General features: G+C 37.2%; 1 protein-coding gene across 1 annotated transcript in view; it reads left to right on the forward strand.

Moving 5' to 3' along the window:
• Positions 1 to 19,808, forward strand: part of MARCHF6 (membrane associated ring-CH-type finger 6) — a 57,439-nt gene that overhangs the window by 14,024 nt on the left and 23,607 nt on the right. Inside the window, exons 4-12 of the mRNA XM_032219281.1 lie at positions 4,780 to 4,923; positions 6,103 to 6,175; positions 8,154 to 8,322; positions 13,171 to 13,363; positions 15,125 to 15,186; positions 15,785 to 15,817; positions 17,262 to 17,313; positions 18,149 to 18,207; positions 19,140 to 19,220. Of these exons, the coding sequence (XP_032075172.1) occupies positions 4,780 to 4,923; positions 6,103 to 6,175; positions 8,154 to 8,322; positions 13,171 to 13,363; positions 15,125 to 15,186; positions 15,785 to 15,817; positions 17,262 to 17,313; positions 18,149 to 18,207; positions 19,140 to 19,220 (866 nt within the window). The remainder of the gene's footprint in view (positions 1 to 4,779; positions 4,924 to 6,102; positions 6,176 to 8,153; positions 8,323 to 13,170; positions 13,364 to 15,124; positions 15,187 to 15,784; positions 15,818 to 17,261; positions 17,314 to 18,148; positions 18,208 to 19,139; positions 19,221 to 19,808) is intronic.

Consider the following 19,808-nt stretch of genomic DNA (forward strand, 5'->3'; position numbering starts at 1 on the left):
TAGCATTTGTGTAGTTTTCAGAGAATTACTACAGGTAGTCCTCACCTTTCGAGCACAATTCAGCCCAACATTTCTGTGGCTAAGTGAGACATTTGTTGAGTGAGTTTTGCCCCATTCTGCGACCTTTCTTGCCACAGTTGTTAAGTGAATCACTGCAGCTGATGTTGTTAAGTGAACCTGACTTCCCCATTGACCTTGCTTGTCAGAAGGTTGCAAAAGGGGATCACTTGACCTGGGGACACAGCAACGGTCATAAATATGAACCAGTTGCCAAGCATCTGGATTTTGACCACATTATCATGGGCATGCTACAAAGGTCATAACCATTGAAAACTGTCAGAAGTCACATTTTCCAGTGCCATTATTGTAACTTTGAATAGTCACTAAGTGAACCTTTGTAAGTCAAGGACAACCTGTATTATTATGTGCCTCTAAGGAAGATGGTCCAAAATTTAAGACAACCCCAAATTAAAGTTTAAGCTAATCTTTAAGCTAATCATCAAGGCCATTTGCCTTTTTACTGCAATGTTTATTTCAATGATTTGAACTTCTAGCCATTCTTTTGTGTACTTAGCCCAGAATCCTAGATAGTTGTGTAGAAAAACAGTCTACCTATTAGGTAAACATGATAATTACTCTTGGGAAATGGGTATTCTATTTTGCTCTGTTGTGGCAACTATATGTTTTGGTGTGGTTTGATGCTACATTTAGGTTCTTCAATAAGTCACAGTTAAATAAAACAAATACTCTCTGGTTTACATGCAATTAGGCCATAGACTTTTCTTTCTTCCTTTTTGAGCATGACTGGCTCAAAGTCGCCCAGCTGTTTTTTTATGGCTAAGGTTGAGACCAGAACTCATCGTCTCCTGGTTTCCAGTCTGATGCATCATCCACTAGAACATGGGTGTCAAAGTTGCCGCATCATGTTGGCGTCATGTGACGTATCGTGACATTTTTTCCCTTAGTAGAGCTGAGGTGGGCGTGGTCTGTACATGACACAACCGGCCCACATTTACTAGTTTTGTAGAGAAGTAATTTTTGGCTTCATTGTAAAAACCAGAATTCTACAAAAATAGTAATTTGAAACTAGTGCATTTTTGAAAACGAAAATTTAATTTTGGTATTAATATAACTCAAGTTCTTGCTCCCTTTGAAAGAATAGATAATCTGTTATCTGTAAAGGGTGTGTGATAGCTGTGTAGTTAAAGATGGTGAGTGGGTTTGAGACCTGAGCATTGCCCGGCAGGCTGAGCTCCCGTTACGTGCCCCGACTCCTGTTAACCTAGCATTTTGAATGCAAATGCAAGTAGATAAATAGGTACCGCTTCAGTGGGAAGGTAACAGCATTCCATGTGCCTCAGCATCTAGACATGTTGGACACATGACCATGGAAATACCTTCGGACAATGCTAGCTTTCTCAGTTAAGAAATGGGGATGAGTACCACTACCAAGAGTCAGACAAAAGTGAACAGGGGAAACTTATAGCTTTAATAGTTATATAGATTGACAAACAATGAAAAGAAGTACAGGTCAGAAAGATAATAAAAGAATTGGAAATGTTTATCAACCCTAAATACAAATTACATATAGAGCCGAGGTGGCGCAGTGGGTAGAGTGCAGTACTGCAGGCCACTTCAGCTGACTGCTAGATCAGCAGTTCAGCGGTTCAAATCTCACCGGCTCAGGGTTGACTCAGCCTTCCATCCTTCCGAGGTGGGTAAAATGAGGACCCGGATTGTTGTTGGGGGCAATATGCTGACGCTGTAAACCGCTTAGAGAGGGCTGAAAGCCCTATGAAGCGGTATATAAAAATCTGCTATTGCTATTGCTATTGATTACATTTCTGTTATATCTTGATGTGTCCTTTGTCTGTGACAAAATTTCCCAACCTTTCTCGGTTGGGGGGAGGGCCAGGGACCTTTACATACACATGTGCGAACGGGGCCGTGAGCAATAGCAATAGCAGTAGACTTATATACCGCTTCATAGGGCTTTCAGCCCTCTCTAAGTGGTTTACAGAGAGTCAGCATATCGCCCCCAACAATCTGGGTCCTCATTTTACCCACCTCGGAAGGATGGAAGGCTGAGTCAACCCTGAGCCGGTGAGATTTGAACCGCTGAACTGCTGATCTAGCAGTAGCCTGCAGTGCTGCATTTAACCACTGCGCCACCTTGGCACGCACAATGCAAATGGGGTGGCAACAATAGCGCAGCAATCACAGCAATGTAGCGCCCACATGACGCTCGCAGCAACCTATAGGATGAGAACACTTGTGCTGTTCATACAGATCTTGTATTCTCTCCCAATTTAAATGTTTAATGGCTGATTTATTATTCTAACCTATAAATTGATTAAACCTTATAACCTTGGAGAACTGTTATTCATTGTTAACAATGCTGAATTCTGTGCATTATCAAAGTAGCTATTTAACTTTGTTTATATTACCCATAATTGGATGACCTCTCTTGAGGGAGCAAGTCTCCCAGATGGACGATACAGGTAGTCCTTGATTTAAAACAGTTTGTTTAGTGACCATTCAAAGTTGTAATGGCATTAAAAAAGTGACTTGTTTTTCACACTTACAACTGTTGCAGCATCCCCATGGTCACATGACCATAATTCAGACATTGGGCAACTGACTGGTATTTATGATAGTTGCATTGTCCTGAGCTCATGCGATCACCTTTTGCAACCTCCTGACAAGCAAAGTCAACAAGGAAACCAGATTAATTCAACAACTATGTTACAAACTTAACAACTGTAGTGATTCGTTTAACAACTGTGGCCAGAAAGGTTGTAAAATGGGGCAGAACTCACTTAACAAATGTTTTACTTAGCAACCGGGCTCAATTCTGGTGGTAAATGGAGGGCTACCTTCAAAAATATTTTTGGATGTATACTAACAGGATTTTTAAAGTAAAATTTAATGCAATAATTATCAGAGTATTATAAAATATGATGCAATAATTATCAGAGTATTACCAATTTGGAATAAATACAGGGAAAGAGTCGGTCCAGACATATTTTCTTGCTTCATTATGAATTTTTATTTTCATGAAGAGGAAAGCACAAAGAAGTTTGCTCATTGGAAAAACCTGATTGCCTCCAGTTCTTGCAACCAGTATAACCCAGAATTTGTGAGTTGCTGGGTTAATCATAAAGCAATGCTTCTTAAACTGCTTGACCACTATTTTTTAAACTAAAAGCCACTATTATACGGAATTCAAGAGTTGACTATTAATAAGACAAAAATAAAACATTTTGAGGCTTTCTTCTTGTAATGATTAAAATCATCTGACCTGTGTTCAGTATCTTCAAATAAGCCCTGCTATTTTAAAAGAACTACCCTAGAAAGAGTCTTGGTAAAATTTAAAAACCTATAGCACAAAATCCAGAGCATTTGCTGAGCCTCATTTATAAATTGTTGGTGAAATCGAACTAAGTAAAAATTGAAATGTGAAGAATTTAGGTAGAAAAATTGATATGTAACAGTGGGAATTTCAGTGGGAAAAACATTAAATTCACATTGGGTTTTGTGCTTAGGAAAAGCTAATATAGGTGGTTTTATCATTAGTATGTTATTCCATTGTTAATTGCTAAAATAGTTCATTTTCTGCATATTGTTGGAAGTGTAATTAGCAGGTTGGATCATTTCCATATTTTGTGGCAATGTTGTAAACCAGTGGTAGTCAACCTGGTCCCTACCGCCCACTAGTGGGCATTCCAGCTTTCATGGTGGGCGGTAGGGGTTTACTGTAGCTCTGCTTTATAAATTTTTATAAAGTAAAGTTACTTCCCTACTTCATAAATCACCATTACTGTGGAACCGGTGGGCGGTTAGAAAATTTTACTACTAACAGAGATACAAAAGTGGGCGGTAGGTATAAAAAGGTTGACTACCCTTGTTGTAAACAATTTGGAAAATACTTTATAGTGGAATGCTGTAAATCATTTTTCAATTTTAAAAACTGAATTTCTCTTCCAACCTACTATTATTTTATTTAATATTAGTGAACTATACTCCTGCAAAAATATATTGGGTTTGTACATGGGAAAATGCTACAAGGATATTTTGTGGTTCCTATTGGAAAGTAGGCACAGTTTCTTCTGTTGAAGAACGACTAATTAACTTCCAGTACTGCTGCTCCATGTTCAAAATAACATTGTATTTCAAAAGTAAACCTGACATAGAATTTAAATTACGTTGGAAATTGATTTTGGATTACAGATCTGTATACAGATTTTGTTGGACTGACATCCAAAATGGGGATTTCTTTGAACATAAATTCTTTGTTTGAATAGGAACTACTGTTGTTCTTAATGTTACATATTTTATACAGTCCTATTGTTTTTGATATTCATTATTACTTGGCATTTAACAATCATTTATAATTTTTAGAATGATGCAGTATATTCACTTATTTAAAACGAATGAAATATTGGAAATGTTAACCTAATTTAATAATGCTGATAAATTCCATTTCATCAGTTGATGCTTTAATTTTAATTTTCTTTTTTGCTCCCCTCTTTCTCCATTACTTTGTTTGTATTTTTTTCTTCTTCTTTCCCTATATAAAAATGTAGTAAAATAAAAATACTTAATTCTGTAATTCACTTAATGGTCCAACTTGATATAAAGAACTTTCTGATGTGTTTTTTCTCCCCATTAATTTTAGCCATTGTTTATTTTTGTCATATACATTATTAAGAGCAGTTCTGTTTTGTATTAGTTTTATTAAAACAATAAAAGTTTCATGGTTTCCTCCTTTTCTTAAAGTTTATTCTCCAGATATGCCTTCTCGGCTGCCAATCCAAGATATATTTGCAGGATTGGTTACAAGTATTGGCACAGCAATACGATACTGGTTTCACTATACTCTTGTGGCCTTTGCATGGTTAGGAGTTGTACCTCTTACAGCATGTAAGTATGTAATACAATATAAATCGGCAGTACAAGGCAGTAGGAAAAATGTATTTTCAGTTTGCCTCTCAGGAAGTGAATTTACCAGCAAAATCAGACCATACATTTCAAGGTCGACTCAGCCTTCCATTGTTTCAAGGTCGGTAAAATGAGGACCCAGATTGTTGGGAGCAATAGGCTGATTCTGTAAACCGCTTAGACAGGGCTGGAAAGCACTCTGAAGCGGTATATAAGTCTAAGTGCTATTGCTATCACTGTACGTTACAGAAAAGGCAATTGCTAGAGTTGCATGCACAATTCTTCAAAGATTACTCTATATAGCTTCAAGTGTTACTAATGCTTGCACAAAGAACAGGGCCACACTTATATGTGTTAAGCTGCTTTCTAAAGCATTCCAGAATATTGTTTACTCTGTTTTTTTGGTAGTTATGCTAAAATCATAAATAGTGGTGGAAAAGACTATCTTTATCTATATTTTAGGGTTTTTAATCCCGTCTTTATTATTTTTAAAAATAACTCAAGGTAGCGAACATATCTGATACTTCTTCCTCCTCCTATTTTCCCCCGCAACAACCCTGAAGATGAGATGGGTTGAAAAGAGAATGACTGTCTCAAAGTTACCCAGCCGGTTTTCATGCCTAAGGCGCAATTAGAACTCAGCGTTTCTGGTTTCTAACCAGGTGCCTTAACCACTAGACCAAACTGAGAAAGCAGCGCATTGTGATGCTAATCTTAGTTTTTATGTTTTGATTTATCTATCTTTATATAGAGCAGCTTAATCCCCTGTATACTAGTTATATGAAGGTTTAATTTTTATATATTACGTGTTGTCCCAGAAACTTCAGCGGCAATTTTCTATTGTTAATTGGGTAATAAAAAACAAAACCTTAAAGGGATTAAGTTACTGGGTGGATAGACGGACCTGATTCAAATTTCTGTAAGTATCTTAAGTGTTTAGTTTTGGAACATGACTCAATCCAAATCTAAAGAGTAAAGATTGCTGTGTGGGGAAACATATGTATTGCTCTTTTTAGCTTGAATTGGTTCATTTCCTCAGATAGGCTGTGAGATTTGCTAGTATTGGTTAAGATAACCCTGAAGAAGCTGCCAAATATGCTCTTATCAGTTATATTTTGATAACGTTCACCACGAATTGTATTTACTTTCTCTGCTCTTTAGGCCGTATCTACAAGTGCTTGTTTACTGGCTCTGTGAGCTCACTATTGACGTTGCCATTAGATATGTTATCAACGTAAGTATTAACTCTATCTATCTATCTATCCATCTATCTATCATCTATCTATCTATCTATCTATCTATCTATCTATCTATCTATCTATCTATCTATACACACACACACACACACACACACACACACACACACACACACATATATATATATATATATATATATATATATATATATATATATATAAATTTCTCATCTCTGCTTCTAAATTACAGGTCACCCTTTTATGGACTGTTACCTCATTTGTATACGTTAGCATCTCTGTTGTGTAATTCAATATAAAATTGTTGCTACATATTCATTAAATGCAACATACTATGGAATTTCACTATTAGCTTTGTATTATTAGTAGAAAAGTATATGAATATGTCCTGACCCCCGCCCCTTCTCCGTCCCGGAATGAACGCCGAAACCAACGTAAATAAGAAGGTTTCTTTTAATCAGTCAAGACTCTCGTTGGCTGCAAGCCACATAAACAAAGAGATAAGCACTCTGGCAGCAAGTCCTACAAACCTTGGCAGCAATGCAAACAAACTCTGGCAGCAATCCAGCCTGCCAAGTTTGTTTCTTGTTAGTCCTTTGAACTTGAACGTTGACTTCTGCAAAAGGGCGTGCCACAAGCAGTCTCTTTTATAATCGGGAGAGGATCTTAATGAGCATCAGCTGAGTGTAATCACCGCTTGTAATTATGCCGTTGTTCTTGACGCCGAGTAGCCCTTCGATGGCGTGCATCCCGGAACAACTCACAGGTGTTTTCTGGATCACTCACTCTTGTCTCCTCCCCACTGATCCAAGGCTCAGACGCCACCTGGTGGCCAACCAGTCTCTCCTCGCCCTGCTCGGAGCCGGAACCCTGTCCAGGGTCCTCCACCTCCTCCAGGGCCGACTCATAAGACCCCTCGCTGTCGGGGTCTGGCGGCAGCTCCAATGGCTCCTGCCGGGCCACAACATGTAGTATTTCTTTGGTTTGAGAAAAGCTTATTGGGCTTCTTTATTCTGCAAATGCAGCAGAATTCTTCAGTTCTATCATTATATCGCTTACTCATACATAAAACCCAGTGAATCAATATTGAATATCAATCTAATTTTAACCATACTTTAATATATATATATATATATATATATATATATATATATATATATATATATATATATATATATATGTATGTATGTATGTATGTATGTATATATATATATATGTATATATATATGTATATATATATATATATATATATATATATATATATATATATATATATATATATATATATATAAGCCACATTAATAATATTGTGAAAGAATATCAGACCATTATTTTAAATTGTAAATAAAGTAAGACTTTAAACATTAAGCTGGATGTTAAAAATCACTTCAGTTTAGTTTAAAATGTTTATAAAAGGAAATATTATTTAATAATGCTAATGTCCAATAATATGGGGAAGGTACCTGCAATGATTTGTGGTTTTCATTCCAATTTTATACTGTATTCATGCACTACTTGTCAGATACAAAAACCACTAGGAAGTACAAATATGAACTATTATAATATTACTTTAATATTAATATTATAATATTTTGTAATTTTACATTCTAATGTTTTAAGCAGTCCAGAGTAGCCCCACAGTGACATGGGCAACAAATAAATTTAATAATGAATGAATAAATAAATATTAATTATTCGTAGAAAATTAATGGCTAAGGAGTTCTTATATTAATTGGTATGATATAACCATAATTAGCATGGTTATTAATATAAAATAGAATAAACCTGCGGTTTATAATTTGCTGATAATGACTTTTATTCAATAGCAGACTAATTTGTAAGGAAATGGATAGATTAGATTGAAGCTGAAATAATTACAAGCTACCGAAGTATGTTTTTTGCCTTATGGGTACTTGATAGTAGAGGCAATCAGCAGCAGTGATTTCTACTAACAGTTATGTCAACTGTTGTATAATGTGTTGGATATCTCTTCAACAGGGAGAATTTATTGGCAGACTGTTTGCAAGGTTGTTTTGTTGTGACGTGCACACTCTGTGCGTTTATCAGCCTTGTATGGTTACGTGAACAAATTGTCCATGGAGGTGCACCACAGTGGCTAGAACAGAATCAGCAGCAAGCCATTAATGGTGTTGGGCAACAGAATGAGGTAACGTTGTTTACTTTATATGCAGTAACTTTCAGTTTTTATATATTTTCATTTTCATAAGGTATAACCCACATGTATACTATTACATAGGCAACATCGCATTGTATTATGAAATGTTTACATTAATTCAGCTTACCATTAACTCCCAAAAATAATTATTGGCTCTTCTGCTCTCCAAACACCATATTTGTACTTATCCATCACTTCCTTTCCCTCTCTCCTCCCCCTCCCTACCTCCTTGCTTCCTCTGTCACCCTTCTCTTCTCTACTTCCCCTTCCTCTCTCCTCCTCTCTCCCCTCTCCATTCTTCCTTTCTCTCCTCCTCTTCCCCCCGCCGCCCTCTCTCCTATCCCTCTCTTCTTCCCTTACCTCTCTCCTCTGCTTCACACTCTTCATCTCATTTACTTGGTGTATTTCACTTTCTGAGCAAGCTCCATTTTATGTTGATGTATTTATAATTCCTTTTCAGTATACATATTTAATTTTAACATATTTTCCTCCTTTTTTAAAAAAACAGAACACACACACACACACACACACACACACATATATATATATATAATTTATGCTCTCAAAGTTCTTTGCCTTTTCCAAATTCTGATTTATAACTGTGGGTTAATAGATCTTACCAGGCTTTCATCTCGCCTCTGCCCGCTCTTGTTCAGCTGCTTTGGCCTGGAGCCAGCGTCTTGTGCAGCCATGTTGCCATGCTGCCGTCCTGGCTCCGATTCAGAGAGTAAATCTCTGACCTACGAGGGACCTGTTGCACTCCCTCTGGGTCTGATGAGATGCTGCCCCTTCTTCACCCCCCACAGGGGGGTTCTGATCCAAAAACGGATCTCGGAGACAGTTTGTCAGACAGGGTTCATGTGAGATTCTTCAGAGCTCACATGCCCCACATCTGTCCAGCTGGAGAACTTCAGGTCGACTCCCCCCAGTTTGAATTTTTTTGATACATGTAAGCCTTTTCTCTTTCTTTTTCCTATCTTTAAACAGCTGGAAGTGTTTATCAAACATGTTGGATCCATTCATATAATCTGTTGCATAAAACATTTTTTTCTAGCACTAGCTATACGACTTGAGGGTAATCCAAAGAGTGGTATGTTTATAATGATATTGAACACTGATGCTTTATTTCTTATGCTTATTAAATGTCAAAGAAAGGCTATGTTTAACCACATTACTAAATCATTGTTTACCATGAGAATGAGCTTCAGTAAGCAGCTTTATGAACTACCTCCTTCTGCTGTTGGGAAAACAGACTTGTTTTTCATTATTTTGAAATAATAAAGTTTATGAATAAATGCACATTTTCTTTTAAAACAAATTTAAAATATTTACATATTTTTCATCATGTAAATAATTCACAGCACTCTACAGGATTAAAATACATTTTGACTATAATGACCTATGCAGATTAATATATGGATCTTAATGAAGGACTGGTTGTTTTCTGACATGTTTCCAGGAACACTTCCAGATGGTATCCATTGCTCCTAAAATAAAAAGAACATTTTCAAAAAAATGGCAGACTTTTCCTGGGATCGTTAGTTCTCGTGAGATTTCATAAATATTTAAAAACAATTTTAATTTGCTTTGGCATTCCCATCATTGTACAAGAGCATACAATGCTTTCAATCCTTGCAAAGTTGGCAATTAAATTAGAGTTATGGTCCAACCACCATGGCCTCTAATATCTGAAAAGGCATTTTTTCAGATTTCCTAGACTTACTTTTTTAGGCTAACCTCAGCATAAAAGTGGTAGCTAATGCAGTTTTTCTACTAGGTGTATCATAGAGCAAGCTTGCAGCTATGTGGTATACTATCCATAGCTTTCAGATGGTTTACAGAGTGCATTATGTTATCAAGTGTTGAGGCTTTGAATTCATGCCTGAAGTGATCATATTTCTTCAGTTAACAATGCTTCATCAATCTTATTAGAAGATTCAAATTACTTGTCATGATCCAGACACTGACTGAAATATTTGTAACCCTTTCTGATTCTGGTATAACAGATGTAAAACTGTTGTCATTGACACTGTAATGGAATTTTGTTCTATTCTGTTGATGACTCCCCTTACTAATTTCATATAGTTATTGAATAACATTTATTGTAGTCTGGATCTACCATCTGGGTCATTCCACCAGCAGTTAAAACACCAACGGTGAACAGATTGAGAGTAAATAATCAGTCAGAAAGTTTCAAGCATCTTGTCCACATCCTTAACCTTCAGCTCCTGATCCTTCAGAATTGAATGTCCCACTTGAATTGCTCTGAAATTTGGCATCCAGGTTGTTCATTCATGAAACTATCATAGCAGGCTCAGGCATTTTCTGAATAAATGTTATCTGTCTCAGTACAAAATAGTTTTACTATATGGGTATTTGAAGATGCAACAAAAGAAGCAAAACATATTCTCCTTTATTGGGAAGCAAAATATGCTGCTGTACTGTTCTCATACATAATCAGATGCTCTCATACACATTCATTTTTCCTGATGGTGACTTCTCAAGCATATATTTTCCAGTCATGGTTCAGCATGTTTTATCATCTGCTGTTTTGCTGCATATTACAATGCCTTATGGTCTCTATTAGGTTGAAAAATGCACGTAGAAGAAAATATGTAAATGGCTTGTGTTGTTACTCTGGCAGCATGACTAAAGCCTCAACAGGATGACCTCTGATAGCTAGGAAAATCTCCAGTCCATCTCAGAAATTCATTGGTTTCCATAAATCTTTCCATAAATAATGGGTAACTATTTTAAGTGGTCCCTTACTTCTGCAGGAGGAGAAGAGTTACTGTAAATTTCTCTCCTGGCAGAGAACATATAAATCCATCATTATCATGGCACTTTTCCTTTCCCATCCCTCTAACTTCTGTTGATACTAAGTAGAGTATCAACAGGTATCAACAGATGCTTAAAGATATTCAACAATAGAGTTGTCAACAAATACGAGTATTAACAGATACTTACAGTAAGTGGTCTAAGAACTCAGATTCCCTTGATGCATGTAGACATAATTGAACATACTTCTAGAACTGCTAAGAGGAGAGCTTTGAAATAGTCTCTGGAAAAAAGCCCACTATAATTTAAATTAAGGGAGAATATATAAATATTTTTCTGGAAAGAGCTCTGAAATCCTCTAGCTGTTACAAAGCATACACTACTAGAATACTGGAGTTGGTTTTTTTCCCCGTTTACAGTAATTTACTAGTCAACCAAAGATGCAACCTATTTGTACCTATATCTCACCCTAGTTATATCTGTCATTTCAAATACACATATTTGTTCCATTACCAAAACACTTAGTTCTCAGTTGTCACATAAGGCCATCTGGTAGATTTGAAGAGGAGTTTCACCTTAATGTACCAAATAGAAAACCAGCCAAGTCATAGTTTACGACGTTGTCTTGTTTCATTTATCATAGATTACAGATTGCTTGTTTTCAATTTTCACAGATTATAACTGTAATAGCTTGGAAATGTATAGACTTCAATTCCCAGAATTCTTTATGCAGCATGACCATTGCTGAAAATTGTACAAATTGAAGTTACATATCTGGAAGTTGCCGAGACTGGGAGATTTTGGTTTTCCACACTTTTAAAATATTGTGCATATGAAATTAAGACTCCTCTCCCAATGTATTCTAATGTCATATAATAGTGATGTGAAATCAAGGAAGCCAAGGCTTTCAGTCTTATAAACTTTTGAAGTTTTCAAACAATTAAATTTGTGATATATGAACACATTGCTATATAGTCCAGAATAATTTCTACATCTGAAGCTTGGTTACTCAGCCTTTGTCAGATTATAGTTATTTCCTCTTTAAGTCTCAGTTTAGCGTATTGTTTTCTAAGGAAACCATGAACTTAAAACTTGCCAGGAACTTTTTGATATACTGTATATTCATATAAATTTCTACTCATAATATACACTGGAGTTTTGCAGTTACACCCTGATTCTAATGCAATTCATGGGCTTTAGGGATCTCTTTCCTGCAGCCTACACTCAGCTGATTGGTAGGTTGCATGGAATATGACACCAATGTATGCAAAACAAGGAGAGTAGGGGGACATCAGAGGCCACATACAGTCTAGGATCTACTTTTCATACTATAGAGGGAACTGTAGAATAGCTCTGTGCTGAAGTGTTAAGAATCTCCCTATAGCAACCTTTGTTTTTCACCTTAGTGTTTTCCTGCAAATACAGGATATCTTTTTTTTCAGGACAACTGAGTGTTGATCCATTGGCTGCAGCGGGAATTGGTTTATTACCTTCTGGGATGAGAGAGAGTAACTAGTGCAAAGTCACTCAGCTGGCTTTTAAACTTAAGGCAGAACTAGAATTCATGGTCTCTTGGTTCCTAACCAAGCCTTAATTATTAGACCAAATCAGCTCCCAGCTGGGTCTGAGTATTAATCTATAGCAGGGGTGTCAAACTCAAGGCCCATGGGCCGGATCCGGCCTGCAGTGTGCTTAGCCTGCGGTGCCTCTGCCAGTGAAAATGGAGCTCAGGAGGGCTGGCTGCAGCCCTCCTGGGCTCCGTTTTCACTGACAGAGGATTGCACAAGGCCTTCACAGCGCTCAGGCCACCCATAGGCGCCCCTGACACAAGTGATGTGCTGGCCATGGCCAACCTGGCCACGTCCACCTTCACTCCACAACCCTGATGTGGCCCTCAATGAAATCCCTGCTTGACATCCCTGTTCTATAGCAACGAGGCCTTGTTAAAAAGAAGTTTGTTTCTACATTTGCTGTTTAGAATATTCGAACAATTTTCCTTGATAAAAGTACAGTGCATCATCTTAGTTCGACTGAAATTTTTGTTGATTTCTCTGCACTCAGGCTCAGGGTGTAGGAAACGCTGGTGCTGAAAATGCTGTACTTGATCAGCCTGCGGACCAGCCTGCTGAGAATGTAGTTGTAGGTGAAAATCCAGAAATCCTAGAAGAACAGCCAGACGAAGAAGAAGAAGACAATGAAGATGAAGAAGACGTTGTAGTTGAAGATGCAGCAGACGCAAACAATGGAGGACAAGGTATACCGATTATATATTGTGGCCCATTTATTTCAAGGGTTACTTTCTAGGAAGAAATAATAATTTCAAAGATTACTTAACTATACTTTTTTTTTTCTTCTTCAGATCGTATAATATTAGTAAACACAATTACATTTTAAAAGCATCACTGTGCATTTTGTATTACGGTAACAATACAGCAAGTAAAATGAAGTTTCAGACTTTTCTGATAATTGAGTAAATTATAATAATTATTCTATTGAATTCTGATAAGCAGCTGACCATATCTACCTAAACATTGAAAAGACCACCTTTACAGTTGCCAAAATATTTGTACTTCTTTGCATGTTATTATAAGAGGACTATTTAATTGTACAGCTTGTTATCCTGCATTTATTTATTTGTACAGGTATTTCTTTGCCAAGGTCAGAACTGTCTCTGACAGTTTGAATTTACATAGGGACAGGTCTCTAATTATACACTCTGCATGCAGGCATGGACTAGGCAGATTATATCTGGAGATAATAGCCTCTGGAGTCAAGCCATATAAGATTGGCTACATCAAAAATAGTGTGATAACCAATGCAGCAATTGAAGAAGTGGTGTAATATTTATAAAGCATCGGTCACCTACTGGTAGCTTGGCAATCTTATATTCCAACTGTAGCTTGTGAACTTAAATTCTTTTATAGACCACAATGCAGTTAATTTGTACAAGTGATAATGACATGTATCACTGTAGGCTGAGCATCTTGGTCAAAGCTTCCAATCAGAGTTTCTACCTTCTTTAGCGGAAGTGTGGATCACTTTCTTTATTAGTAGAGCAACTCTGTCCAGAACGAATACCGGAATGTTCACAGATCAGGATGTTTCTGGATAAATGGTAACTTTGTCTTTCTGAGGTTAAATCTGAAGTTTGTTTCTATCCATGTGGACCTTCATGTTTTCCAGAGACCAAGTTCTGGCTCAGGCAGGGGTGGAAACTATCTGCTCAATTGCCCCCCATTGATAAGCACTGAGTAGAACCACCAGCAGACTGACCTTATAGGTAGTTCAATAATGTATCATAGTGATACTGAAGGATGTGAAGTAGTCTAACAGAAACAAGAGGGGGGAAGCTCCCAACTCCTAGATCTCACTGGGTCCCAAGAGTGCTGCTTCTGTTCTGTACTAAGGCTTGAATCCGGTCAAAAAGACTCCAGATGTCATCAACAATCTTCTGCACCTAAAACAATACATTTTCAACAGTTTTCTCCACAAAGGGGAAGTATATGGAAATAGGATGATAATTCTCCAATAGGACTGGAAAGAGGGATTGCTTCTTCAACACAGTGTTCTTTCAAGGCAGGTGGCTTATCAATAAAGGAAAATATTTTTAGCTCAGGGTTGAAATGAGGGGCCCTTGCTCCTCTCTGACACTGGTGTCAGATGTTTCATTAATCCAAACTGGGTAACATTATCAATGCTAGTAGCATATCCTCTGTCCAAGAAGAGAAAATCCAGTCTTTTGGATCCAGTCATTCACACACCCCTTTCCTGCCTGAATAAGCTAGGAGTAACGGTCTAGATCACATGTACAGTAGCAGTGTTTATAGAACAGACAATCCTTTCCAATTCCTCTGTTTCCAGAAGTTCAAACATATCCTAGATAACATCACAATATACCCAACCATCAAACTAGAACTGTCCAAGCCTGGAGCAAATATGAATAGTGTTCTCCTTGAAGACTATAGCAAATATATCAATTTCTTTTCCTTTAACAATATTTTGATACTCTCTGTAGATGACATGAATTGGAATGCATTGGAATGGGATCGAGCAGCAGAAGAACTTACATGGGAGAGAGTGAGTATACAATCGACACAAAGCAACCTGTAATAATAAAAAAAAAGTCCCCTCACCCCTTTAGTAGAGAGAAAAGACAGCAGTTTGGAGAAGACAGAGAATATTGTTGGTAAAAAGGGCGTATTTAAAAGAAAATATGCTTTGTAAAAAGTCTTGAAACAATTTAGAATATGAAAAATTTAAAGTATAACTTTATAAAGTATCCTTTTCCCTTTTGCTATTTCTCTAATTCTTGAAGTTGCTTTTCCAGTTGAAAATAGCAATAGAAGATAATGCATTTCTGATTCTTTGTAAAAATATTAGATTCATCAAAACAAACTTATTGTGGTCAGAGACCAGCATATATTGGCTGTACAAATTGTACTAATTCACAGTGTTCGATCCATTAGCATAATATGTGAACTCAACCATTTTGACTTATAAACCATAATTAATGGTTGAACACAGTGTATCAACCCACCTGGTATGTCACTTTTAACCCAACTTAACTTTTGCACATTTCCAATAAGTTGAGGATAGATTGTTCTTTAAAACTTAGCAGCCTCTTGAATGCTATAGGCTACGTCAGTTAATGTTCAAAATTATTTCTTGTTTATAGATGCTTGGACTTGATGGATCCCTAGTTTTTTTGGTAAGTGAATTGTAATGGTTATTGTTAGTACTGTCGTTCTGATCTAGCAAGTAAAATCCAAATATGTTAAATTTTTGAATATAGTGTCAGCTAAATATACCACATACTTTTTAGAAATGCCAAGTTTTTAAAAAAACCTAATAGTGTGTGTGACATATTTACTGCACAGATAGTAATTACTTGACATATATAATACCCATTACTTCATGAACAGCATTGGTTTCTGTTCTGACCCCCTCCTCCGTCCAGTAACGCATGCCGAGACACGCTTAACTGGAATGTCACAGCACTTTATTAGCAAGAAACCAAAACCTCAGTGGCTGAAAGCCAAGCATAACAAACAGATAAGAACCTTGATAGCAACTCAGACTTCGATAGATAATAGCTTCTCCAGCGTTAGGAATGATATTGAATCCTGCAAAACCAGGCTCCTCCCAGTCTCTCTTTAAATACAATCTTGAGAAGAGCCTAATTACAATCACCTGGGTCCAATTATCTTTTGTAACTGCGTAGCTGCTCTCTATGTCGATCTGCCTGGCGTTGCCGGGCATCCAAAACCACCTCCCTTGTCTCCTCATCACTACTCCAAGGCATGACGTCAGGAGCACACTCTCACCGCTGCTCCATGCCTCAGGCGCCTCTTGGTGGCCAACCAGCCTCTTGCGCCCTGCTCGGAGTCGGAACCCTGTCCAGATCCTCCACCTCTTCCAGAGCCGACTCATAAGGCCCCTCGCTGGTGGAGTCTGTTTGCAGCTCCAACGGCTCCTGCTGGGCCACAACAGGTTTCTAGTGTGTTTCTGGGTGTGCTTCACCTTTAAAGCCCTTCCTGGCTTGGGACCAAGTTATCCGAGAGACCATCTTCTCTCCCAGTTTCTACCAGTCCAATCTGGTCCAGCAGGATGGGCAAATTCTGACTCGTGACAGCCAAGAAATGTTTGTCTTCCTTGGTATTTTTTCTTTGCCTATTGCCTGCCCTCTGGAATATTCTCCCTCCAGCTATTAGGAGAGCTCCATCTCTGTCAGCCTTTCGGAAGGCCTTGGAGACCTGCTTATATGCCCAGGTTTGGGGTCCCAAGTGTCTGAAAGGATCCATTTCCTAGCTATGCTAACATATATGAATTATAATAATACTTCTGCTATATGTTTTTACTTTTTGTATGGTGATTATAACTTTTAATTGATGTTATGATAGTTTGCCATTCAGAGTCACTTGTTTGAGATGGGCAGCCATACAAATTGAACACAGAAAATGCATTAACCTTTCTCGTGATGATGTGAATGTGCAGCCTACAGATAAAAAAAAATTATTGCAGAAAACCCTGCATTGCACTGTAGAAAAATTAGAAAAGAAATTAGTAGCAGAATGAGAAGAACACAATAGAAGATAATATTGCTTATCAGTTAGATTTGTATGGTTACTTTTCATTTTTCCCTACCTCTTCAGGAACATGTGTTTTGGGTGGTATCATTAAACACACTATTCATACTTGTCTTTGGTAAGTTACAGCATTTTCAATTATTTCAGAATATTTTCTCATATGGTAAAAATTATACTAGAGCTGCATGGATTTTAACTACTAATTATGTGTTTTTGTTAGGAAAAGAAATAGCATTTTTATCTTTCTCAAAGAAAATTGACTCAATAGTAGGCCTGCATGCAATTTAGTGACTGCATAATTATAATTTTACATATAGCATCAAATGGTTTTTTTTAACCCATGAATGTGCTCATACCATTATTTGTTGCATCTGATTTTTACTCTAATACATGCCAATTATAATCCATGCAAACTGAAACCATAGAAAAATAGTTTTGCTATGAAAACTAATCCTTTTGAGGCAATTTTTTAAACAAAATCTATAAAATCCAGACAGTATTAATCAAATGTTTGTTTATTGAATAATTATATTTTCACCCAAAAATAATTGGTCCACATAGAGACTTGGACTCATGGCTCTCGTTGTCTAGAAGAGGCTGATATTTCTGCTTTCATTTCTGCTTTTAATTCATCAAGTTTCTGAATTCAGAACTATAGTTAATTGTAATTATGGTCAGCTTAATTCTGAAGTTGACTTGTTTTTAACCAATTACAGCTAATCATGACCAGAATTGTTTAATCCAGATAATAAAACAAGACAACAGGCTGAAGAGGTTTCTGCACTAAATTGTTTCATTTCATTTGCACTAAATTGTTATTTGGCATAACATGGGCCATGTTTATATAGCAAATTTATAAATCCAGTTATTTACATCTATTATATCTAATAGTTAATTTTAAGATGTATATTTATCAAAAAGAGCCACTTGTCACCAATTTCTTTTTCTCCTAGCATTTTGCCCCTATCACATCGGACACTTCTCTATAGTTGGGCTTGGCTTTGAAGAATATGTAAGTGATCCTGTAATCCCACAGAAGTTTTACTTATGAAATGAATCATCCTTCTTTCCTACTGGTTTCCCAGATTTCCTGGAGTAAAGGAGGGGTGATTTTTATCTGATGTGTTGGTTTTTTATAAGAAATCCAAGCACAACTTTCACCAAAAACATAGGGAAGGAATGTATCTGTGATTCCTTTAACTTTCCTTTCTGCAAAAATTGTGATAGAGGTGAGAGGGCACCCAGTTTTCCCCATAATATGTATTTTTGGACAGAATTTTCTGTCCCCATGTTCAGCAGAAGCACAAAAGAAAAGTAGTTATTTCTTTTTGAAAAGCAAAAAATCCTCTTAAACGCATATTACGTGCACATTCCAGGAATTTGGGGAAAGGGAATGTTAAGTGGTAGGCACAAACTATGGTATGGCCAGAGGAAAGACATTTCTACCTGATAAAAATCTTTCACTGAGCTGCTTTGGGTGGGAGGATGATTATGATTATTGGGTGGAGCATCAAGTGAATATTGATTAGGATTTTCAATCCAGTTTACCCTCTGCTGTAGTTGTTCAGTGAATGATTTTGGGACGCTCACTCTCTTTCAGCCCAATCATCTCACAGGTTTGTTCTGGAAGGAAAATAGGAAAGGAACACTGTGTGCCTACTTGAGTTTGTCTACAAAAAGGGCAGGATATAAATCTAGTATGTTTATAATTGTTTGATTAACCTGTCATAGTTAAGCAGTTGTGTAGTATAAAGTCAGCTAATAATAAATATCAGCATCATTAGTGTTAAAATTTGTGTTAAAATTAACATTATTTAGGAATGAAATACACATGTAACAGAAAATCTGAGGGTTGATTTATAATGTATAGTATGTGCAATGTTTTATAGGTCTTCCCCAAGTGGTCTATTTGATGTATACATGTTGTGTGTTTATGGTTTTTAGGTTCAAGCTTCTCACTTCGAAGGCCTAATCACAACTATCGTTGGCTATGTGCTGCTGGCAGTTTCATTAATTGTCAGTCATGTATCCTTTTAAATACTTATATAAATCTCAACATTTGAACATTGGTTGGTCACTCTACCAGCAGATCAGTGGTGGGATTCAAATAATTTAACAACCGGTTCTCTGCCCTAATGACCAGCTGGGTAGGCGTCGACCAGTGGTCATGTGACCGTATGGGAGTAGCCAACTCAAAGTCACTCACGACAATGGGCGCTTTGCTTTAGCTGTTACAATGTAATAAGGGTTAACCAGAGAGGCAGTTTCTGTAAGCAGGACAATAAAGATTAGGCTAGAAACAACACTAGAATGTTTCCTTCCTGCCTTTCTTATAGGATTAGCCCCGTAAAAATGGAAAAAACCAAAATGAGATTTCTTCCAACAACCAGTTCTCTGAACTGCTCAGAAAGTTAACACCCGGTTCTCCCGGATAGGTGCGAACTGGCTGAATCCCACCACTGTAGCAGATTTTACTTTATCTATTTTGGGGTAGAAAATAGAGGTGGGTTCCTACCGGTTTGGACTGGTTTGGCTGAACCGATAGTAACTGGGTCACTGGAACTGGCAGCGACCCAGGCCTGCCACACCCATGAACCAGTTCTCTCAGCGTCG

This window comes from Thamnophis elegans, chromosome 6 (assembly GCF_009769535.1).
Source record: "Thamnophis elegans isolate rThaEle1 chromosome 6, rThaEle1.pri, whole genome shotgun sequence".
NCBI lineage: Eukaryota > Metazoa > Chordata > Lepidosauria > Squamata > Colubridae > Thamnophis > Thamnophis elegans.